At 38.9% G+C, this 25745-nt stretch overlaps 1 protein-coding gene across 1 annotated transcript in view; it reads right to left on the bottom strand.

The window, feature by feature from the left end:
- LOC140129013 (uncharacterized) overlaps positions 1-22619 on the bottom strand; it is a 132870-nt gene extending 110251 nt beyond the window's left edge. Inside the window, exons 1-4 of the mRNA XM_072150662.1 lie at positions 22249-22619; positions 14163-14321; positions 6779-6940; positions 3613-3710 (exon numbers count right to left, since the gene is read on the bottom strand). Coding sequence (XP_072006763.1) covers positions 3613-3710; positions 6779-6940; positions 14163-14321; positions 22249-22522 — 693 coding nt within the window. The 5' untranslated portion in view covers positions 22523-22619. The remainder of the gene's footprint in view (positions 1-3612; positions 3711-6778; positions 6941-14162; positions 14322-22248) is intronic.
- Between the last annotated feature and the right edge of the window lie 3126 nt (positions 22620-25745).

Here is a 25745-nt window from a genome sequence, read left to right as displayed (position 1 = left end):
GTTACTCACGGGCATTTTATTAGGCCATGTCTCCAGCATAGCTTAAAAGTTGATAGAGACAGCACTGGGGTCCTTAAGAGGACCATTGCCTGCCATGTGGCATCATTGGCACTCCACAATCTTAGCTATGTGGTAGACATAACAGTTCAGGTTTAACCAAGGTGTCTAAGGGGTTAAACACCTTGCTAAGTGTTTGTGCCAGTGCTGGGTTTTGACCAAATGTCCTGCAAACTTCTTCTTATGATGTGCCCCATAGAAAGCCAACTGACCTCAACATGCACTGTAAAAAAAAACAATATGGCAGTAGTTAAGGGGTTAAGTCCACTAATAATCTCACAATGATAATAAAACATAGCTTCAGTGCACACTTCTTCAGAGTGCATGTAGTGAATGTGTGCTTTATACAAGATTATTACCCACAAGACCTCATTACATACATCTAGTAATTCCAGAAAGTGCTTCAGCTTCAAGGTCAATCAAACGTACAGCAATATTTATGGCTGGTGCCGCCATTGATTCATATTATATGCTCATTCCTCATTTCACAACAAAATCTGATTCATAGAAAAATAAAGTAGGCAAAATGCTATATATTAACAAAATGTACTTAACGGAGGCTCTAAATGGTCACAGGCTATAGTCAACTTTGCCATATGGCGTCAAGGAGATGTAAAGGGAAAAATAATTTCAATGCTTGGAGGTTCACAAGGCGATTATTTCAGGGCTTGTGCACCAAAAACTAGTGTACAAAACCTCATAAATGGTTTAATACACCATGATGCACATAAAATAGCAAACATACCTTCACCAGTAAAGAATATACCGCTGTATCTTTACTATAGGGAATGGGTTTCTTATTGTCTTTGACAATGGGAGACACGCATAGGGAAAGCAAGGGGTGTGCAGACCTTTTTTGCTCCTGTTTGTCTACACCCACTGTGTGTATATCAGACAGGGGAACACATGCTTTCACTCAGAGTAGGGAAAATGGGCTGACTGAGATGTCACATTGTTAAAAAATAAGGGAATGGGGGCTGGCAAAGGCAATAAGACTGGATGTTTTGTTAGAGACCTCGTTCTATGGTGGCCCAGTTCTTGACCTTTCGGTGACATGGTCATCACTTGAGGTTGAAGAGGCTTTGCTGAAGGGACATACTGATTTCCAGAGTCCAGACTAGCTGAGAGATTTATTATTCTACATCAATCTTATAATTGTCTAACTAACCCTAGATAAATGTGATTGACTCTATACATGTTTGCTTATAAAATATTAAAAAACTGGACCTATGATATAATAAAGTCCTTCTTGATAACTGTATGATAACATCACACTGCCTTACAGCACAAATCATCAAAATGATGAACAGGCCAATAAGCAGCAGAAGTGATAGTAAAGCACCTTTATAGATAATTGCATCACATAATCCAATAAACTGGCAGTTAATGAAAATTCACTCATCTGTCCCCGCTGACCTGAAGCCATCTGCTAACCTTAGTTATTCATACCCCCATCCCTGCAGAGAGACCTCCAGAGGGACTTGTTAATAATTATTCACTAGCCCTTGTGACAGGCAAAGCTTAAAGGGAATGCAGAATATCTGAAGCATCCTGTGGCAGTCCAGTATCTAAAAATAGGTCAAAGGGAACAATATGATCCCAGCTCTAAATAATAACATCACAATTTTCTACTTTTCTACTTTTTTTTAGCACCTTTTACTTTTTATATGCATTCACTGATTATACTTACTCTCCTTTACAAAAAAAAGGCATAAAAAAGCATAATGAGTTTTTGAAACTTTCTATGGATGAAATAAATGATAATGGGGCACATTTACTTACCCGGCCCATTCGCGATCCAGCGGCGCGTTCTCTGCACAGGATTCGGGTCCGGCTGGGATTTAAGATGGTAGTTCCTCCGCCGTCCACCAGGTGGCGCTGCAGCGCCGAAAATAATCTTAACGCCCCGGAATGCACCATCCCATAGAAGGTGAAGGTGAGCGCTCCCCAAGCGACACATTTTCGGTTTTTAAATGCGGCGGTTTTTCCGAATACGTCGGGTTTTCGTTCGGCCACGCCCCCCCGATTTCTGTCGCGCGCATGCCGGCCCCGATGCGCCACAATCCGATCGCGTGCGCCAAAAACCCGGGGCAATTCATGTACAAGCGGCGCAAATCGGAAATATTCGGGTAACACGTCGGGAAAACGCGAATCGGGCCCTTAGTAAATGACCCCCAATATTTGTAAAAGAGTACAATATTAGGGCAAAACAATGTTAATTTGGGAAAACTGTATACTTGAAAGGAAGCTCTATTACCTTGCTTCGCAACCTACAACTTAGATACAAGATTAGATACAGTTGGGGATTGTTAACCTCATGTTAACCTGTCTCCCATTTGCCCACAGATGTTGCACATGAGCCTATAGATTCTGTAGACTTTTAGGAATTTGAAGCCTATGTGCAGGTTGGTATCATAAATGCTAGTAACGCAAATGCTTAACTGTCAATAATCATAGCCATGGCTAGTTTGTAGAGGCGTCAATTTGCCGGATAGGCCGTTCAGCAATCCAGGAATACGTCCGGTCGCACAGCTGAACCAGAGCGCGAATGTGGGTTCTGCTCATCTCTATTCCCAACACCTCCTAAACACAAGACCACACCAGCCTAGATAGCAGGGAAATTGTTAAAATCCTACTTCTCTCCTTCCTGCGATGACCACGATCTTAGTCTTTCTACTGGGAAAAATGTCAAAGAGTGTGTCATAGAGGCATGTTAAGTGGTAGTAGATCTTTCATCAAAAGATGCACTCCCAAAAAGTAATGGTATTTCCTGGTGGCATAAATGGAAGCCAATTTATGCCCTGTTACGGCAAGACCACACCTGTAATAGTTTAGAAACATAAGTACATGCAAATCCTTCATCTCTATCTGAGTATGCTATTCTTTTTGTAAATGAGCACATACGGGTCGTAATCAATTAACTTTTTGTCTTCAAAACGTACGTTTCTCACTTAAAGTTTCCTATAGGATTCTTATAAGTATCAGTTACAGCTGATTATAAGTCTTATCTCAAGCACTCGTTCTGACCGCCATTATGCATCCTTGTTTCAGTGTCTGCATAATAGTCACCAATCCCATCCTGACTACACGTAGCTATGATGTTGCCAGTTCAAGTAATTACAAAGAGAATTTGTGGCCATAATAATGTCTAAATGCCAAATCTGGCCTAAAGTATATGGTACACATGAAAAAATGGAAATACTAATACCCTTTTTTATTTTTACTATAAATAGGCTTTATGAGATGAGAAAGAGAGGTCTGAAACAGCGAATGGAGGAGAGTGTGTCTGGTAAAAAAAAAAAAAAACTTTAATTGTGAAATGTATAAGGTATTATTACACAATAAATTATTATTGCATACATCATGGTATCATAGGGAATATAGAACTGTGCTCCATTTTTCAAATTAACAGTAGGACAAAGTTGTGAAAGACATATCAACAGATAGGTAGATCATTATTATAAAGATAACAATCCCAAATATAATACGGTACTTTATCAAACATCTAATATCTACAATTGACCAAAATGCTGCTCCTCACGATGTACGACTTACATTGTGGTCTTTCTGCAGATTATCTTCTCCCTTATTTAAATAAGTGTCTGGTATGGAGGATACATTTAGTAATCCAGCTGCAGGCGGGGACCAGTGACCTGATAAGGAAGATGAAGATGGGTTTAATACATTAACTCAGTGATACTACAAAGAGGTTACATAATAAAAATGATATAAAAGAGGATTTACATTAATCTTCTGGAGAGCTTATGTAATTCAATCAAATGCAATATGTGGATTTCTGCCTGTAAAAAGATGTCTTTATATTACACCCAGGCACTTGTATAGCGTACCTGAGGCTTTCTTACACAGTAGTCCAGGGTCTGTATGGTGGCATATACATAAATTTATACAGACACTGATTCGTGTGCTATAAGTACAGAACTATTCTGTATGAGAAACAGTGCTTACAGTTTCATTTCTATATCATTCAACTGTATGGCTCCATATGAAGTCACAGGCATAATGAGATATTCCACAAGCCATTTATTTTATTTTTATTTTTATTTATTATTTTAATACACCACTATTCAATTTAATTAATAATAATAATTCCTTTATTTGCATAGTGCACACAGATTACGCTGTGCTGCCAAATCAATCCCTGTCCCCATGGGGCTCACAATCTAATCAACCTACCAGTATGTTTTAGAGTGGGGAGGTACACCCGATGGTACAACCCAATTCGTGTTTCGCACAGATGCTTTGGCAGGAGGTCGAAACGTGCATCTGTGCGAAACTCGCGCCGGTGTGTACTATTGCCCCCCTTCCCTACCAATCAGCCCTTTCGATCGCCAATTATGATTTCAGGTAAGTGGACTGTTGGCATGTGGATACTTTGATACCGGATGGTACCTCTGGTTTGCACTTTACTGTATTAAGCAACAGTCACCTTACCTTGGACTGTTTTATGCTTTTTGGATTGAACTTTCATCCACTCTTATTGGGTATATTTAGATCTTTGGGCTTTTGGAGGAAAAGGGGGGGGGGGGGGGTTATGTACTCTGTGTGGCCCAATTCCACACTTGTTTTTCTCCCCTTCTTTCATTTTTCCACTTTATATGATGTACATATGTATATATATTTGTTCTGCATTGGCAGTATAATAAAGCATATTTTTTTTGATTGTTTTGCAGCTCTCTGTTTTTCTTTGTATTCTCTTCATGTGGTACCCTACCCCCTCAGAAAATATACATATTTGTATACTCACACATTTATACACTCTTACAGACATTTATACACTTATCTGTCCCAGTAGCTGCTGACCATACAGGGTACGCAGAAGGAATTAGAGAAGAGAAATTGCTAGTCCTGCTGTTCTACTGTCCCCCCTTCTCCCCTCTCATAATATGTGTATAATGGTGGACATCCTCCACTCTTTAGAATGTCAGGTCAGATTGCTGGAGCCCCCTGACACTGCAGGTCCCCTAGCAGCTGCTATGGCTGCTACTTATATAGTTACTCCTCTGGGTGGGGTTTAATATTGTCCTGCAAAAGTGGACCACAAATGTTGCAAAGTATGCAGGTTATGTATAGGAAACATAACTAGAACTTGAACCTTTTATAAATTGGAAAGTTTTTTTCAATAGCCATGTCTATCCTCTATAAAGGTATATAGATAGGTATTCATATTACTTGTTCCAGTACCATATAGCATATATTGGCCCACATTTATTAACGCCAGTTTTCTGTCTGACTTTGCACTGAAAAAAATGAGCAACCTGCTTGCATATCTATTTATAAAGTGTTTGTGCCAGTTTTGTGTCGCATCTGCACTGTGCCCACCATGCCACAAGATTCTGCACATAAAGGGAAGCCAATTTGGATCATGTGAGCCACATTTATTTTGTGTTTTGACTGAATTGTGGCGCACGCTCTATGTTAAAGTTGCACAAAAAAAAAATGAGGAGGAAAATCCTTATGAATGAGGTGGAAAATCCCCATATACTGCCATGCTGTAGTATGGCAGTATATGATAGAATCGATCAGACAACCTAGGGTTAAAGTACCCTAGGGAGTCTGAAAAACAGTAATAGTAAAAATTTTTTAAAAAAATAGAATAAAAAAAACTAAAAATTCAAATCACCCCCCTTTCCCTAGAACTGATATAAATATTAATAAACAGTAAAAATCATAAACACATTAGGTATCGCCGCATCCGAAAATGCCCGATCTATCAAAATATAATAATGGTATTTCACTGCCTTTAACCCCGTAACAGAAAATAGCGCCCAAAGTTGAAAATGGCACTTTTTTGCCATTTTGAAAAATATAAAAAAAATATTAAAAAGTGTTTAAAAGGCTGTACAGTCCTAAAAATTATAACAATGAAAACGCCATCTAAAGTTGCATAAAATGATACCACCCACAACTCCATACACCAGTATGAAAAAGTTATTGGCGCCAGAAGATGACAAAATCCAAAAATAACATTTTGTACAGGAGGTTTTAATTTTTGTAAATGTATGAAAACATTATAAAACCTATACAAATCTGTTATCCCCGTAATCGTACCGACCCAAAGAATAAAGTAGACATTTGTGGTGCACAGTGAAAGCTCTAAAATCCAAGCCCACAAGAAAAAGTCGCAAATGTGTTTTTTCATCATTTTCACTGCATTTGGAATTTTTTTCCAGCTTTCCCAGTACACGGCATGGAATATTAAATACCGTCACTATGATGTGCAATTTGTTACACAGAAAATAAGCCATCACACAGCTCTTTATGTGGAAAAAAAGTGAGTGAACAATGGAAGTGAAAAAACTAAAAAAGGCCAGGTCGTTAAGGGGTTAACTATGAAAATTTATACTTGATAGGCACTGGATTTCAGAAAGTTTGGGGAACATGATAGAGCTTGGGTTTCCAGGATGTTAAACGGGCTCAATTGAAATAACATAAAATAAGTGAATTAAATAACTATATTAAAAGTTCTTTTTTGGTAGAAGGAATAGATGACATAATATATGATGGCTATCCCGGCTACATTTGTCTATGACTGTATTACATCTAGGGCAGGGCATATTTTTGGTTGCTGAAGTAGGTGGGTTGCTATTCTCATAAATCATTAGTTACGTAGATAAAGCATGTAGCTGTTACATATTTCATTTCTGCTGTCCTAGTCTCTACACACAATATATCATGCCACAAGATTGGAAAGTCACGATACCTTGCTCAGAAAATGTCATGAATTTATTAGTATTGGCATCTTCTATGGTTCCATCTTCTTTTTGACAATCTCTATAATCTAAGAGGGCAAGACGCAGTTCTGAAAGGGATTCTTCTTGATAAGTATACCCAATGGTAAGAGAAGCAGTATGTTTCCCGGTTGCTGAAAAAAAATGTTAGATTTTATTTAGATGTTATTTATATTTGCAGTTTCCTAATTATCAATCAACATATATTAAAATCAGTTTAGCAGTACAGGCAGTCCCCGGGTTATGTACAGGATAGGTTCTTTGGGTTTATTCTTCAGTTGACAACATTCTTTTGTCGCAGTTATTGGATTTTCAAATTTTTTTGCTGTAATGGGACCAAGTATTAGCAATAAAACTTAATTACAGGCATTTTACAGCTGATCATTACAGCCGGGGACTATAGTAAAGCATTCAGAGAGCTTCATCAGAGGTCACAATGGGCAGAGAGGTTTGTCTGTAACAAGGGGTCGTCTTTAAGTCGGGTGCCCTTAAAGTAGGGTACAGCCTGTATTATGATGGCAAGTGCCATACAATGTAAGGCCAGATTCAGAGCTGTATTGCAGGTTACAAGCCTCAGCTAGGAATAACTTTATTCTATTTTCTTCATATGATTGTAGGGACATCTTTGTGCACCATTTTGCGCATTGAACAGCAGTTCCAGAGAAGTGTGATGTGCAGAGAGTAAAGAAGATGGAGGAGGAGCGGAGCTATACCTGTTGTACCTAATGTTGTGATGGATCTTCTGTTATGGAGAAGGTAAGATCACATGATTAACTAATATGTATAGAGGTGTCCTAACTTTTTTCTGGAAGGCTGAAGTTGCAAAAAAAAAATCGACCAGACACATCTGAACCTCATGTTCTATGGGAAGCAAAACTTTCACCAGACTTATCTGTTATCTGTGCAGTGACATACAACCCTCTCTCCCTATTCAAGAGCACATGCATGCTCAGCCGAGTGTGCATTTGTATTGGGGAGAAATAGCTGCCAACATCTATCTAAAATGAAAAAATACAGAAATGTAAAGTAATATAAAGTATAATATGTATAGAGAGTGCTGATGCGGCTGTTTATGTTTTTCACTTACAGCAGTTACAACAGATATTTTTTGTGCATTGATATATAATAGCACTTTTTTCATGTTAGCATTTAGTTTTACTGATAGTAATAATCTGTACAGTAAATGTAAGGCACTTGCAGCTTGTTGAAATGGGATAAGTGGGTTTGAGAATAAGATGGTGTTTAGGAGATCTGTGGGGATGATTTTGTGTGGGTACTACATGGAGGTACAAATGTTTTATACCATGAACTTGTCTCAGGCTTTTGTAAACCTATTCACTGGCCAGTAGTGCATACATCAGTTAGAGCTAATGCTATGGATGTATATTTCTTCGTTAACTCAATTCAATCAATCAGTGTTGAAGACATGCTTACACATTTGATAATAAGATATCAAACAATAGACATCATGGACAGCCCAGTAAATGCAAGAGGATATTTGAAATGCCTGAGGGACTTTTTCTGGCCCTTCACATTTGTTAGATCCATTTTACGCCACTAGTATAATAAGATTGGTGGTGATATTAAATATCCACCTATCTGCATGGAAATGGAAGTCATGTTATAGAAACTAAAACATTTTTTTTTTATTTTTTTTTCTTAAGTTTTCTATTTAAGTCTTTTTTTTCTAAGGCTACATTATTTGTGAAACAGAAAGCAAAGCGAAAACTTGAGCAAAATATTTGCTTTGTACCTCAATATTGTAAGTGTTGAGTCCTAGCTGTAAAAAAGATTGGATTATTTTCCAATTTCTCATAAAACATGTACAGTATCTCAAAAAAATATATATACAAATCTTCATATGATAAATCTATCTATATACTGCATTTATGTATTTATAATAAAAAAGTAAATGTTTGCTAACTTTTTAAAAGTGTCATACTTTGTAATTTTTCTAATAGGAGCAAAGTGAGTCACAGCAGCTAGGTCTCCACCCAAAAACCGAGAGGATATCTACAAAGTTTCAAGTGTTCTGAATGAGGAGAGAGAAGTAAGCCAATGGCAGAGACTTCTAGCTACATTCTTTATCCTCTGAGTATGTTTTCCTACTTCTAGTTTAAAAAAAAAATGCATTTAGTTCCTGTCCCTTGAACAACATGCAACCCACTGACCCACAAATCTGACCATTTCTTAGGCCAAGAAAAGCTGCATTTGCTGAGATCTTCTCACAAGAAATGGTCATCTGGTAAGGGGAGTCCTTGTTGAATCTCCCATAGATCCCCAAGGAATGGGGGTGATACCATGAATTAATAAACACTGAATTAATAAGATTTTTTCTGAGATCTTTTCCAAGATTTCACACAATCCCTGCCTTTGCGGATATTGACTTTTTCTATCTGCATAAATCCCTCAATGTGTCCTAGAAAGAATTAGGAGTCTCCTGTACACATAAGATAGATAGTCATTCACCTTTATTAACTTGTGTATGCAGACTTTTTATTTAGGGAAAAAGCGAAAAGAAAAAACTTTGAAAGATATTTGCTTTTTTTCTTATATTCCCTATGGAATGTAAATTGTCATAAAATATACAAATACATCAGTTGTGAAGAGGTCACTGCACATAAAAATCTCGAGGGTTACATTTGTCCTTATAGCAATTCACATGATCGCATGCTTGGAGGTTATACATATTTATTAGAAGTTTCTGTGAGCACAGGGACAACATTTAGTAATGACACATTCAGAGACTAGGCTCCCTCTTCATCGTATATGCTAGGAATTAGAATTAGTTATTTTTTAGGTTTTTAAGAGGGATATTACTTGTAGCTATATATCACTTCAAAGAATTGTTTGCAGTAAAAAAGAAAGCTATAGTGGACACCATAGAATGTAATGTTCTGTATGACATTCACCTATCATTGGTGCACTTTGTGCAGAACGATAGCAGCGAGACAAGTTTCAGTGGCTGGTCATCAAAGGACAAGCCATGGGTCATAAAATGGAGAAGAAAGAAAAACATTCTCGTAAAATGTCTACAAATCAGTTCTTGCTGTTAGATATCAGAAATGCTTTGTTCATCTGAAGTAGTAGGAGAAAGCCATCTATGAGTCATCTACAGGCAATCTACATACATGCTGGGTTTTCATCATAGACAATGGTGTAAGCCACCACAGCCTGAGTACTTGGGGGTCTAACTGAACCCTTACAAGGTATAAGCTTGCCAGATCAGTACATCGGATAATTTCTTGCTGTCTTCCCCACTTGGTAAGACATTGGGGCAGATTTATCAAGCAGTCTGAAAGTCAGAATATTTCCAGTTGCCCATGGCAACCAATCACAGCTCAGCTTTCATTTCACCAGTGCTCATGAATATTTTAAAGGGGAGCTGTGATTGGTTGCCATGGGCAACTGGAAATATTCTGACTTTCAGACTGCTTGATAAATCTGCCCCATTGACCTTACTATTTCTAATATTTTTGTGACCATATAAAACAAAATATGTGCCAGAGTGAACCTGAACAACCATGTCTGTGTATAATGACCATCAAGGTGTTTATGTACTGTGGTCTACAGAATTCGCTGGTGTCTTGGGAAATTTAAGAAGGTAAAAATACTAACTTGGAGAGTAGGATAATTTTGGATGAAGAACTGGTAGCAGAACAAGCAAAAGCACTGTTGTTCATTTCAACAAATGCAATGGCCACAGTGGACAGTAGACAGCTATTGAAAACATATTGGTATAAACGGTATCTACCTTCAGATTTCCCCATTCCTATTAGAATCCGTCTTCTTTTCTTCAATGATAAAATGCCCGCATTTCGGCAAAATGAAAGTTTATAAAATATGCAAATGAATCTGAAGTGCTCTGTGGAGCACCTCAGACTCCACCGTAATGTAATTTATTCACACCGGCAGTGTAAGATAAGTTATTCTCGCGCATGCACGAAATTCGCAGAGAGAGCCAGTGACATCACTGGCTCTCAGAACGCTTAGTAGTGTCCAGAGGGCTGGGGGTATGAATAAATTACATTATGGCCCAAAACTCAGGCTTATTTGCATATTTTCTAAACTTTAATTTCAGAAAAATGCAGACTTTGTAAGATATAAGAAAAGAACAGTGAAGGTGAGTAATAATGATCTGCCATCAGGAAATCTGAAAAATAATCTGAATCAGATATCAGCCTCTACAAAAGATCACTGTGATTACAGAAATGTATGAAGCAGTATCCATGTAGCCGGCAATGTTGCAAGTTTCATTCCATGAAGATATAGCCTTGTCATTAAGTGTGGAATGCATCATGACAAAAAAAAAATCACAGAAGCATTTGTTATTTTATTTGTTTGGAGACTTCAGATAAAATGTCTATTTTTACGGGCAGTCTAGGAATTCTTGGACAGTTGGCAACCCTGGCAGCTATGAGAGGGGAGCTGAGACTATTGTGTGACAACCTTATCTTAGACGAAACAGTTGATTCATTTTCAGAAGCTGAATGGTTCCCTTGAGATCAGTCAGTTAGGGGAGTCTGATGGCTCCATAGACATTGCCAGACAATTCTCCTATCCTGATGCAGCCTAAGGCAAAACAGTAAAATAGATGGGAAAGTGCAAGGATGGGTTCTTTACTCCTTTTCCCTATTTTCCAAAAAGGGGAGGGGTGCAACCTGAGGCAAAATTGTCCCCCTATCTCATGAATGGTGAGAACCTATCAATGTAGTCTATCACAATGATGCTCATGTGCATTCCTTACTATGCCTGCAGAAATGCCTAAGGTATAAGCCAAAAATAAAATAAAATGATCACAAATAAAATATAAGTTCAAGTTGTTAATGATCATCCTGCAAGCATACATATATAAGAATATGTAAAAAAAAAATCCATTTTCGGTGTGGTGTAATCTTAGTTCCCCAAATGCTGCCATGATCCACCTTATGACAATGACATAATAGGTACCATAACAAAAACATCTTCAAATATAAAGGCAATTAAAATTTAAAAAAATAAAAACCTGGACTGAATATCAGAGTGAAGCCACCAGAGGGAGACATGCCGAGCACTAGGAACTTAATAGGATTAAAAGTGACACATCTTCCTTATATATTTTATATATACTATAGCAAAAGGAAAGAGGAGTTCAAGTCTGGTATACATGTTGCATCTGCACACAAGAAGTTTATAGCCCATATATGGTTAAATTAATTTCTTCATATTAATACATACCTATGCAGTATATCTGAATGTTTTACTAAAAAGTTTGTCATATTGTACATGGTGTTTGAAACCTAATTAGTAGTTGTGCTTACAATTTCGAATAAAAGAGCACCAACGTTTTTTTCTGTCCAGTTCCATGAGAATGTGACAGACCAAAGTGACATATGCCATTGGATCCATTGTACACAAGGCATAAGTCCAACTTTCAGAGCAGGGAAAGAGGGGCAAACACTTTTTCTCCCCAAGCCACACTTTTTGTCCCGCCCCTTACCCCATTCCCACAACTTAGTGCCCCCTCATCCCCCCCTCATATTGTAGTTCCCCAGTGGCTTTCCTTCTTACTTACAAGTAGCTCCCCTTCATACAGTGCACCCCCAGCAAACAACCCCCCTTCATACTGTCCCCCCCCCCAAAGCTCCCCTTTTTACTCCCCCCCCAGAAGCTCCAGTTTTTACAGTGTCCCTCCCAGCAGCTCCACTTCTTAGCGTGCCCCCTCCCCACAGCAGCTCCCCTTCTTGCCATACCCTTTACCGCAGAACCCCTTCATACTTCATACTGTGCCCCTACCAGCAACTGCTGGAGTCTAATTCCAGGATGAGGGACTGTTGAGGGGAGGGGCTGGCATCAGCCTCTTCCCACCTCCTGGTCCAAATCCCCAGCTGCCAATCTGCAGCTGTGTATCATCATGACCAGGAGGTGGGATGCTTACTATATGTATAATGGAGGAAGGCAAATAAGAGTTGCTTCCCACACATCTCCTCTGCATTCCGCCTGCCGATCCCCATGAGCGATTCTAGTCGAGATCAGGAGGTGGGACACAGAGGAGATTTGCGGGATGCAGTGGGGTGAACCACGACAAACACCCAACTGCCCAGGATGGCGGGACATCCCTGAAAAACTAGGACTCTCCTGCCAAATCCAGGACTGTTGGAGCTATGCTGGCCTGTTGAATACCAGTCTTAATCCTCATGACATTCACATACTGCACTGGATTTACTGAGAGGTTCAGAAGGTGTGCTCTGCCACCAGACTTAAATCTCTGCTAGGTTACAGCTGGTGGAGATTTCAGATGTAATCTATGCAGGTTTTCCAGCAGAGACTATAGTGTAAACACCCTGGTCCGCAAACTTTAGGAAACATTGGCATCTGGGTTGGGAAAGCAACAAAATGGAATTTGCAGATAAGAGTTGCAATTTTTCTCTTGCCTTGTCTGCCAGAAAAGCAGAGCCTATATGGCAGCAGGCGGAAGCCATATGAGATGAAGCTGATTGATTATTGAAGACTTATGTTTATTGAAGACTGGCACACGGTCTTCAATAATATGGCGCACCCTGTGAATGCCAATCGCGCTTGAACACTGCACTCCAGTTAATTCTTGACATAACTGTGGGGCCTGGTGCGTAGCAGCATCGGAATGCCCCTTAAAGGGTATTCCCATGTGGGCATTCACATTGAATTTAATTTATTTGCCAAATGTAAACATTTCTTCAATTTGATGTTCTTAAATGTTCCTGTGTTAAGATAATTTCTCATAAATGTAGCCATGTTGTTCCTTAGAAAGACGCTCTAAGGAGAAAGGAGAGTTTCCTTGGATACGACCACCTCACACTCTAGCAGTGGTGGCCAGACATGCGCTATTGAGTCCTGCCTGAACAGCTGGATTCAGCAATCATTATCATAGGACGTCTGTGGGACATGTAGTAACTCCTGGACATTTCATATACAAAAACCTTTTGTTTCTTTGGGCAATCCCTCCAGCAGAGGTGGCCGTAACCAAGAACAGTCTTGTTTCTAAGAGACCATATGACTACATTTATGAAATATTATCTTCACCCAGGTAAAAAAAATTTAATAATATCTAATTAAAGAAATGTATATTTATGGCGGTAAATATACATCAAACTGAATGTTAATGCCCAGACGAGAATACCCCTTTAAGGAGCTTTAGGTCTAGGTTCTCCTAGACATCAATATTATGACACAAAAGTAGCAAATATAGTAACACTACCCCTCAGTAGCCAATGTAGTATCAGTGCCCACACAGTAGCCAATATAATAACAATGCCTTCACGGTATCTAATATAGTGACAGTGATAAAAAATAAAAAGGGTAAACACAAAGAATATATAAACACAGCAGATAACAGACCTGATGCTAATGAAGAACTTGTAAATGAGCCACTTTGAGGACTCCCTGATGACCCAGTGTGTGGAGCTATCACTTCTAGTTCATCGAAGGCCTCCTGAATGTCATTGCTAAATTCTGTGGTTTGAGATCTTCTATCAATGTCATCCACACTGTTACATTCTGGAAAGAAAGAAGAACTGCAATTATACATGTAAACTGTATGAGACAACTTGAAATAGTTACAGCAATGACTGTGTTCAAAAAATGGATGCTCCAATACTGCCAGGTTACTTATTTTATTTTATGCATTGTGTTATGCGTTTATGAGTTGTGAGGAAGGATTATTGCTCAAGAAACCCGACCTTTGAAGATTTGCTTCAACTGCCTGGCAGTACCTATCATATATACTCAAGTATAAGCCAAGGCATCTAATTTTACCACAAAAAACTGGGAAAACTTATTGACTCAAGTATAAGCCTAGGGTGGGAAATGCAGCCATAAAATTTCTAGCCTCCCCTTACCACTGAAATGTCCAGTAGTCTCCCCTCATTAATAAAATGTTTGGGTCTTTGGGTACCAGCAGGGCTGATGCACATCTATACACCCTAATATAACCATAAGATAGGAATAAGAACCGGCACTACCCCCTCTTATATCAAAGCATTAGGATGGTTTTATGCAACAGTATCACATCAGTGATGTGCGTTGGTACCTCTGGGGTGCTCAGCGCGAGCGTAGATCCAGGCCGTTTCGCGCTACAAAGCACTTTCTCAAGCCTCTCAAAGCGCTTTGTAGCGCGAAACGGCCCGTTGCCTTGCCGCATGTCGGCGTCCTGTACCTGCACCTGCACCGAATAAAGAAAATATTGATGTACCGTACTGGAGAGTGCCGCACCTTCTTCTCCGCAACATCTATACACCCCACCTGTGCACACATTATAACGCGGCGGTGTCGCTGGCTGGTGACAACATAGTGTATGCGCGGCCAGAGCACATAGATGTGTCTTTTCCTTGTGCTCCCGGGAACCCATAGACTAGAAGAGGAGATGTGCACACCGAGGTGAGTGCATGATGGTAATAGTACGTTCATTTTAAAATATACTCGCATATAAGCCATATGGGGCTGAAAAACTAGGCTAATACACTTATATAAGTATATATGGTAATATAAATAAGAATTTAAATGTAATGTAGTCTTTTAACAATTCACTCCATTTTTTATCCTGACATTTTAGGTTGTTCCCACAGTCTACTTACACAAAATGTGTTGCCAGAAAATGACCTTTTTATTGGTAATAGCAGATAAAAATCCAACTCCTGTCTTTTCTTCAACTGCCTATATCTTAAGTAGGGTATTTATCAGAGACCTTATGGTACTAAGTATTAAAGAGGCCAAGATATGGGTATCTCAAGTGATGCTTCCCCATTAACCTCTAAAAGTGACTCTACATGATGCACGGTGCACCAGCATATGATAACACCTCACCCCTCCCTCAAAGTTGGATATATCAGGCCGTGCTGGGTGACAATTTCATGTCAGTCCCTGCCTGACGTAGAATTTTTTTATGACCAGCATCTGAAGGGGTACAGGCGATACCTTGTGCACAGGTGTGGAACCGGAACACACTTTGCAAGACCAAGTAGACTGGGTCAAGGGTTAAAGGGCATCTACCACCAGGATGAAGGACTGTTTGGAAATAAGCCTTAGGGGCTCCAGACTCCATAGGTGTAAATATATTTGCATATATTCTTTCATCCTGTTGGTATATGTCCTTTAAGGCAATGCCCGAAGGGGTCCAAGAGGTTGGGTTGGATATATATGAGGGCTGTACTTAACTGATAGGACCACCTTCTGACTAGTAGATGTGAGTTATACATAAATAAACTACAACATATACGCATTTGAAAGTAATTGTATATTCATATGTTAAGATGGGATTAATTGATAGGTATTATAGGTCTAGAATAGCAGAATTGTCCATAAAATTACGTTCTTTGATTTCAGAATTTAACTTTGAACTATTCTGGGTTTTCCAAAAAATAGTGGGGCACATGTATCTTCAGTTTTGCTTTCTGCTCTTGTCTTTTTTTTTCTTTTCTGCTGATCAGAAGTGTCTTAGGAGTTTATCCTTTTTAAGTTAAGGTCTTTAGGGATTTTGTAACTTTATAAACAAAAGTAATTGTGTACAACTACCTTGTTCAAAACTCTTTGACCCTAATTTCGGTGATGTATGAGATCTGATCTATTAGTCTGACAACAACCACTCTACTTGACATATGGGGGATCTTGTACTAATTGCTTCATTCAGTCAGACATAACTTACAGTATATATGCTAATACACACTTTGATAATTGACAGACAGATTAGTAAGATCGCTTACTGAAAGGTATAATGATAGAATGTGTCATGGTAGTAAATAAGGTAACCATAAAATATGAACCAGACTTCTTCCTTTGTCAGCTTGTATTCTCATTTAAGCAGGATTAAAGATGATGAGATGAGAGAAGGCGGACCTTTCCAAACTTGATGAAAAGCAAATCTTATGCGCAGCAGCATCCCAAAAAGATATGCTACTCTGCTGGGAAAATTCAAGACAAAAGCAGTATGTGGCAAGACAGTTCAAAGCATATTGCACCTGTCAAAATGTCTGTCATCTTCTATAGAAGTGTATCATTCTCCGAATCAAAAGGGAAACTCAAGCAAAGTCACTCAAAACAACGCACTACTTTGTTTCCTGCCTCCAGTCAACTCCCCCATGTGAACGCCATTTAACACCATGTAAAAGATTGCCAAAAAGAACCAGACAATAAGAAGGTCTCTCTCATTGTCAAGGACAGTTACACTTTGAAGAAGGTTAAAATGGGTCAACAAGCAATTGTGGAACATGTGTGGTTCACCATGGAAAAGCTCCAAAAAGTAAAACAATGAAGGTTGAAATCTCTGAGTGATAAATACTGAAAAAAAACATTCATATAAATATATCAATGCTATATCAAATCTTTTCAGTTTATCTGAATTATATACATTATTTTATTGAAATAGTTACAGAAATATATGTTTGAACTTGCTATTTACCTTTATTTGACCTGGAAAGTCAAGGATTTGCCCTGTGCCCATTTAACATTCTCTCATATGTGTAATTTGTGTTTTACATAGACACTGCAGGGGCATAACTAGGAGAGGCTGGGCACCATAGCAGCCTTCTGAATGGGGCTCACACACGTGAGTGAACAAACGCCCATTTATACACTCATATATACACAAGCCATTTATATACTGAGATACATAAACATACAGTTCTTCCCTCATACACATTTATACAATCGTACACATATAAACACATTTATACACTCATACACACACATTTATGCACAATTTATATATACACTTATACATACACTATATACACATCTTATAGACACAAATAGTGTTTTACACATTAAACACACACATATAGCATATACACATCACATATGCACACACATATAAAGCATATACACATAACATATGGACACACATACAATATTATATACAGACATAAAGAAAACACACCCTCATACAGTATATAAACACCACACACACAGCATATACACACACAATTTATACACACACATACAGCATATACACATCAAATATCCACACACATACAAAGTGCACATGGATGGCAAAAAGTAGATATAAGAGATTCCAGCAATTATCGCTGGAACCAATTGCTAGTGTTAACCTGTTGTATGCTGCGGGCGAATCCCATGTGCTGCCATTTTGGTGGGGATCGTCTCTCCCTGTGACAACTACAGGGAGCGATAATCTGTTCGCATGTTTTTCCTTTTAATTCAACTTTCTATCAGCTTCAGAATTTTGCAAAACAAAGAAATAATTTTTCATACATAAACTAATTATTACTACTAATATTAAACTTAAAACAAATAAAACCTAAAGTTGGTTTCCCTGTGATCATACAGACCCAGAGAATAAAGTAGAGGTGTCATTTGGACTATAAAAACTGATGCAAATGCATTTTTTTCAATTTAATTTGTCAATTTCATTGCATTTGGAATTTGCTTCACACTTCCCAATATTAGGCATGGGATATTAAATACTGTCACTAGGAAATACAAGTGAAATCCAAAAAACAAGCCCTCATACAGCTCCAGATGTGAAAATTAAATAATGATTTTATAGAAGGGAGCAAAAAATGGAAACACAAAAAAGGGCATTGGCGAGAAGGGCTTAATAAGATACAAATAAATAAGATGCCTAACTAGGCCAAAAGACAGGAAAGCTCCTAGTTAACTATATTCTTTTGTCATGTACATACCGTTAGTGCCCCTTACATTTAGGGACAAGACACTTGAAGGCTTAAATTCCACTTAATGCCTTGGAGGACTAAAAGGTCCCTCTGGCACATCCCAAGATACATGCAAGGTTTGAAGGTTGAATTATTTAAGTCTGAGATATTCTTGGCTTAAATATTTATTATACCTGCTTTTTAAAAATATTTTGCCTAAAGAAAGACTCTCTGCGTGTTAACAAATATCCAAGGGAATACAAAATTAATATGTTTTTATGCAATCAAGCATTTTTAGAAGCATCCTAAAAGTGCATATCCTGGCAATCCCTGACCACAGTTGTACTTTGTGAAAACTGCAATGCAGCAATGTATGATCAGCACTTTCTAGACAGAAATTTTAAATACTTGCAAAGTGACACATTTTCATGGTTTTAAATACGCTGCTCCTGGGTTGCTGACTGCTAGGAAAAATCACATAAAGAAGTGTTGCCTTTTTAATAAGTCAAAAGCAGCTTTATAACATTCTTACTATGCATTTACTCAATTAAAAATTTAATTTCAAACTATTTCAAATATAGCTAGATATGCATGCTGCCAGTACCGGAAAACAATATTGCTTTATGTCTAGTAACTGATTTGCAGGTATGTAAATTCTTCATTTATACCTTACTTGTACCTAACTTATGCCAGATTTTGGTCCAACAAACTTGCTCCATGTGTTTTCAGGATTTAGGGGACCGAACCTAGAACTTAAAGAAATTTGAGACATATTGGGGGTCATTTACTAAGGGCCCGAATCACGTTTTTATGTCGGGTTACACGAATGTTACCGTTTTGCGCCGATTTTCCCTGAATTGCCCCGGGATTTTGGAGAACGCAATCAGATTGTGGTGCATCGGCGCCGGCATGCATGCAATGGAAATCGGGGGGCATGGCCGTCAGAAAACCCGTTGGATTCGGAGAAACCGCCGTATTGAGAAAAAAAAACTGTGTCGCTTGACACACACTTACCTGCACCCGGCCTGGCATGGTGAACTTCAGTGAACTCCGAAGAAATTCAGCGCAGCAGCGACACCTAGTGGACATCGGGGGAACTACCTTAGTGAATCGCCGGAAGACACAAATCAGCGCCGGAGAACCTGCCGCTAGATCGCGAATGGACCGGGTAAGTAAATCTGCCCCATTGAGTTGAAGTCTGAGTCTAGGTTCAGTCCAGTAAATCCCACAATCACACTGAGCAAGATTTTCAGACCAAAGTTGCCTAAAGAAAACAGGCATTAGTTTGTATATGCTCAGAATTATTAAATAAAAAGATAACAATGAATTTTTGAAATGACAGAATAAAATAACTTCTGTAACTAATATCTGCAAGGTTAAACATTGTTTGTATTTAGAGGACGGCAGTGATGCGTGTCTACAGGAGTGCTCCTGCTACTGCATGAGTTTCATTGCAGTAGCAGGAGTGCAGCTGTAGATGTACATCACCATCGGCCACTGAATACAAACAGAAGACGGTAGTGACGGGCAGGGCCACGGGAGCGGGAAGATAGATGAGTATAACTTTTTACTTTTATTAACAGCAGGCTATAAATAGAAAAAAATAATATTCCCAGGCAACCCCTAAAACAGGACACTGAAAGAGTTTTCCAGCAGGAAAAAAAGTGGCGACAGGTACAGAGTGGGTCATGAAAACAAAAGTGTTGATGCTGACCTCATTTAAGCACTGCTCCCAATGTGAAATTGCTTTGGTCTGCGGGTTCAACCAAGACAGAGATGAGCTAAACAGACATTTGCAGGCATTTTTTGACTGTAACAATAGTGGAGATGTACTAATGTGACGGTCTTTAGATCAGTGCAGAGAAGACCTAGACCAATCTTGTGCTGCACCAGATTAGACATTGGGGCACATTTACTTACAAGGTCACTAGAGTTCACTAAAAACGCATTGTCCGTCTATAATGCAGCACATGGCAATTCACTGAGATTGTGCGCCAGAAATCATGAATGTGTCGTTTCCCCGCTCAGGTCCAACAGAGTTCACCATTTTTTTTGTTGTGCACCTTTAACATAGGGTGAGCGACACAATTTGAAAGTTAAATATGGTGCTCGGTCCGAATAAGATGGACTGTTCAACGACACGCCCCCTAATTTGTGTCGCATGGAGGCCAGCGCAGCTACACCACCAAAGGGTCGCGTGCGACACAATCCCAGCACAGACACTACTTAAATACCTGTGCAAGCCGTTTTAGCCATGAAGAGTCCGACTAAAGTGCATCACAAAGCGGCGCAAAGCCCTTAGTAAATGTTCCCCATTGTGTCTGATTCTGGATGATTATTTTGTTTCAGTGTAAGACTGGCAGGTCGCACTTTGCACCTCCTATTAGTTAGTCTAGGTTACTGCACCACAAAATTTAATTTTCCGGCGCAGGAGCTATTTGGCACAAGACAATGCCCGTTTCTCAAGACTATGGGCAAGTTGGAAAAATGCCAAAAAATGGTCTAAAAACCTCAGTAAAAGTGGCATACAGCACTTCAGGTGCAAATTACTTCAGTATTCTGGTGTAGACAGATTGACACATCTTCCTAATATATTTCTGACGTTGAGGGACATATACAGAGGAGTACTGGTGTCAAAATCCATAATGTGGTCCCCAGGGTCATTCCACCCTTGGAATGCATTATACACGATAAAGACTTAAATAATTTTAAATGTAAGGCTATTTGATCATATTTAAATAATTAAAGAAAACATGTGCATAAATGCTACAAAGGAACCCAGCAGGGGAGTAACTAGGAGAGGCAGGGGCCCATAGCAGACTTCATAAAATTCACATATTACACTCACATTACACTTACAAACACATTTATATACCTATATACATAAACATACAGTTCTTCACTCATACACATACTTTTATACACTCACACACACACATATAGAGCATATACACATCACAGATATACTCATACATGCCATAAACAACCTATATTTACACATACAGTATATATACACATCACAGATACACACATATACAGCATACATACATCACATATATGTTATATATATAATATGCTGTAAAATGTGCATATATAAAATGTGCCCATGCTCTACTCTTTAGTGTCAATTCGGATGACGGGGCTCCCTGGCACTGTGGGCCCCATTGCAGCTGCTAAGGCTACCACTGTAGTTGCACCCCTGGAACCCAGGGAATGGTGGTCCTTGTCATGTAATGTTATCAAAAACATATTAAAAATCCCGGAAGCAATATAGTGAATGACTCTCCAACTACTACTGTATCATCACTTATCACTATTGCGAATGCATAGAAGGTAAAAATCCCTGTCTATTCATTGAGTGATTGCTAGGAAATAATAAATTAAATGTAATTTATTTAGAACAAAATACTTGCCGAGTCAAGATCATGACAAAAGCGGCACAATACCCTGAGTGGCACGCGATGCAGCACATTCCTATTGTGCCGCACAAATTCTTTGCAACACTGGGAGACATGACAGAACAAAAATACTATTAGAAATGTTTGAAAGGGAACATTTTTGGCCATGATAGAAGCTTTTGACATTATTTATTAGGTTCAAAAATGCTTGACAAAGGCTTAACAATGGACCTGTGGAAACCACTACATCTGAGGCACTTTCTGTTGTTACGTGCAGCCATTGATTTGAGGATGGCCAGCATTAGGGGAACAATTCCCTCACAGCAGTCTAGGCGAGCGAGCATTCAAACACACACAAGCAGAAGCCTGTGAACAAGCCCATATGGAATCAGAAGGAGAAAAAAATAAACATTTATTAACCTCTTTGTGGGGAGATTGGTGGAAGGACTGGCCAGTGATGAAGAAAACGGTCATGCCACATTTCGTCAAAAGAAGATGCAAAGTCTGAGGCCGCTGAGCTTTTTCTCACTGAATGGGAGGAGGCCTGCCGAAGGTATGGGTTACCAAGGAAACTGCTACTGTGCAGACCAGGACTTGGGACATTAATGTAGCATTCACTTGCTGATGGAAAAGATTTCATGACTCTACCACTACTATTTTTGATTGTTCCCTCAGACCTGGAGGGGTCGACCATGTTTAAAGATAAGGATGATGATGAAGAAGAAATCAGCTGGGAAAATGGAGTACTGCAAGACCTGTAGAAGCTGCTGCAACTGGAAGCCCTGCCAGACAAATCTGAAAAAAAAAATGTTCAAAGTTAGATGTTATGAAAGCTACCATGTAACTAAAACATGTTCAACGATATACATTAAAAAAACACTCAAACCGTAATTGAGTCAATACTGAGCAGGTGCTGTATATAAAGTGATTTGCTATGTAAATCAAATACGTAGTATGGTTTTTTTACTTAACTTTTTTATAAAGTAATAGTAACGTTACATTATATACATGCCAAGGACACATTCTATACAGAGAGTCGATGTAAATATTTACATACCATATTTTTTGGACTATAAGGTGCACAAAAAATCCTTTGATTTTCTCAGAAATCAAAGGTGCGCCTTATAGGCCAGTGCGGCTTATAAATGAACCTTACTTACAGACAACAGCTGCCTTGAACTGTGCACAGGTCTGCCACCTGCTGGTCATTCATCCTTATAATCAGGTGCGCCTTATAATTCGGTGCGCCATATATATGAACCTAGATGTTTTAGCAGGCATTTATTGATGGTGGGCCTTATAATCCGGTGCGCCTTATAGTCCAAAAAATACGGTACTCACCCATGACTACCTTTTATGGGTTGACCAAAGTACAAACAGGCACCAACACATTGAAAGGTAGACCAATCATGTCGGGTATACAATCTTTACGCCAAAACCTGGGTATATATATTTATATAATGTGGTCCTCATCCATCCTGAACTCTTAAAAATGTTAGAATGTGATAGAGAAACATTTACTCCTCCCCGAAACTTCTGTGCCCTGAAGCTAATACCACTACAGCGCCCCTTATAGCTATGTCCATGGGTGTAACAAAAAGGTGGGGAAAGTGGAATATCTTGCAAAATACAACACGGATCAAAAAACTAAAAATATACATGTCAAATATTTTTCTATTTTTCAAAAATCTATCCAAAGATACCAAACTTGGCCCAACCCCCACCTCCTAGGGGCAACTTTAAAATCTTGAATGGGAACACACATTTTATATCGAAGATTTGGCTTCCCCAGGCAAAATGACATCGATTCAAACAATGAAAATCAAAATGAGTAAAGAATTGTTTAAAAACAGTGTAACCAAGGAACAAGGACATGGTAGTTTTCTGTTCTCTTCAAGGTGCTAGTTTAATGGGAGTCCCCTTGCCTCTCACACATCGGAGATCTCCTCCACTCTGAAGATCAGGATTTTTCTTAGTGCCAATAAAGTTTTCAATAGGACAAGTTTTTTTCCGTCAATATCTTCCACAAGCTATAACATGTTTTTTTTTCAGGACAAAATGTAGTTTAAAATAGCACAATTTTGGGTTTCATATATCCTACTAGTGAACTTTTATTACCCCTTGTTGTGCAGTATACCGTATATATTCTAGTATAAGCTTTTCAGTTTTTCAGCACTCGAGTAAAAAAAATGACAACTCAGTATTCACCTTTCTGATGCCCCCCACAGGTCCTCTACTTTATTTCACCAGCAGCAGGTCCGTATATGCTGGGCGCACACACACTATAATGTCAGCCACGGATGACATCATAGTGTGTGCACAGCTAGCGCACAAGGCCGCTGCTGGGGCACAGGAAGCAAGAAGAGGACCTGCGGGAGTCATCAGAAAAGTGAGTACTGAGTTTATTTTTTCATATACAAGGAGCTGGCTGGCTATATACTAGGAGCTGGCTATATACTAGGGGCTGGCTATATACTGGGGGCTGGCTATATACTGGGGACTGGCTGGCTGTATACTGGGGCAGGGTGGCTGTATACTGGGGCAGGCTGGCTGTATACTGGAGACTGGCTGGTTATGTACTGTGGGCTGGCTGGCTATATACTGGGGGTTGGCTGGCTATATAATGAGGGCTGGCTCGCTATGTACCGGGGGCTGGCTTGCTATATACTGGAGGCTAGCTGACTATATACTGGGGGTTTGCTGGCTAAGCCTAGGGGCATGGGCTGACTATAAACTAGGGACATGTAATGGCTGGCTATATACTAGGGGAGGAGAAAATCAGCCGTTAAAGGAAACCTACCATGAGGAATCTACTATCAGAAGTAGATCTTACGGTAGATTCCTTCTGACTGTCTCTTCTCTATCTTTAATTTAATAATCCTGGAACCAAAACTTTATTTTAGTAATATGTAAATTAACTGCAGAGGCTACTTGCCTGGTCAGGCACTGGTAGCTAAGGCTCAGTAGCCTCTGCAGTTAATTTATATTTTAATAAAATAAAGTTTTTAACAAGTTAGGTTAGGTTCCAGAATTATTAAATTACAGATTATGGCAGAGGCAGGCAGACAGGCAGGAGGAACCTACCATCAGATCTACTTCTAATGGTATATTCCTCATTGTAGATTTCCTTTAAATCAATGTGTACTGGAGTACAGGGACCCTGATTCACTAGGATGTTGCACCATTATTATCAACAGTATTTCCATAAATTATAACTAATTTGCTGCTCTACTCCATTAAATCATGTCCTACCCTACAAACAATTGTTCTTAATATCCCTGACATAAAGGGGGATATTTATTAATGTGTTGCACTGCACATTACAACTAGACCACTCTTCTGTGCCAGATTTATCTCTGCATTTATTGCTGGATGATAAATTTGACGTGGTATAAGACTGTTGACCAGGGCCGGCGTTAGGGAGCAGCAAACTGGGCATTTGCCCAAGGCCTCCTGTCCTAAAGGTGCCCCCTGCTTTTGGACTTTTGTGGGCAGAGGATATATTGTTTCTTTGATAGACCTTGAATGAATTCCCGAGTGAATATGCTTATCATCTATATCCTGTCTATTTATCTATTATCTTTATTATTATAATTTTGCTATTTCCAATCTGTGTATCTGTCTATCTAACCGTTTATTTATCTAGATTTCCATCTATCTATCTTCTATCTACCTATGTCCTAACTATTATCTATGCATCTATCAATCTTCTATCTCTCTTCTACTGTATCTATCTGTCATATATATTTAACTTATATCTAGCTTTCTATATATAATCTACTATGTATTTATAAATCTATATATTTATTTATCAATTCTATAACATCTATATAATCTTTAATATTTATCTTCTATCATCCATCTACCTATCATCTGTCTATCCCCTATAAATTTCTCCTACAGTCCCATATTACAGA

Source organism: Engystomops pustulosus, chromosome 4 (genome assembly GCF_040894005.1).
Source record: "Engystomops pustulosus chromosome 4, aEngPut4.maternal, whole genome shotgun sequence".
Lineage (NCBI taxonomy): Eukaryota > Metazoa > Chordata > Amphibia > Anura > Leptodactylidae > Engystomops > Engystomops pustulosus.
Note: the sequence above shows the minus strand (reverse complement) of the source record. Positions and strands in the feature narration are given on the sequence as shown.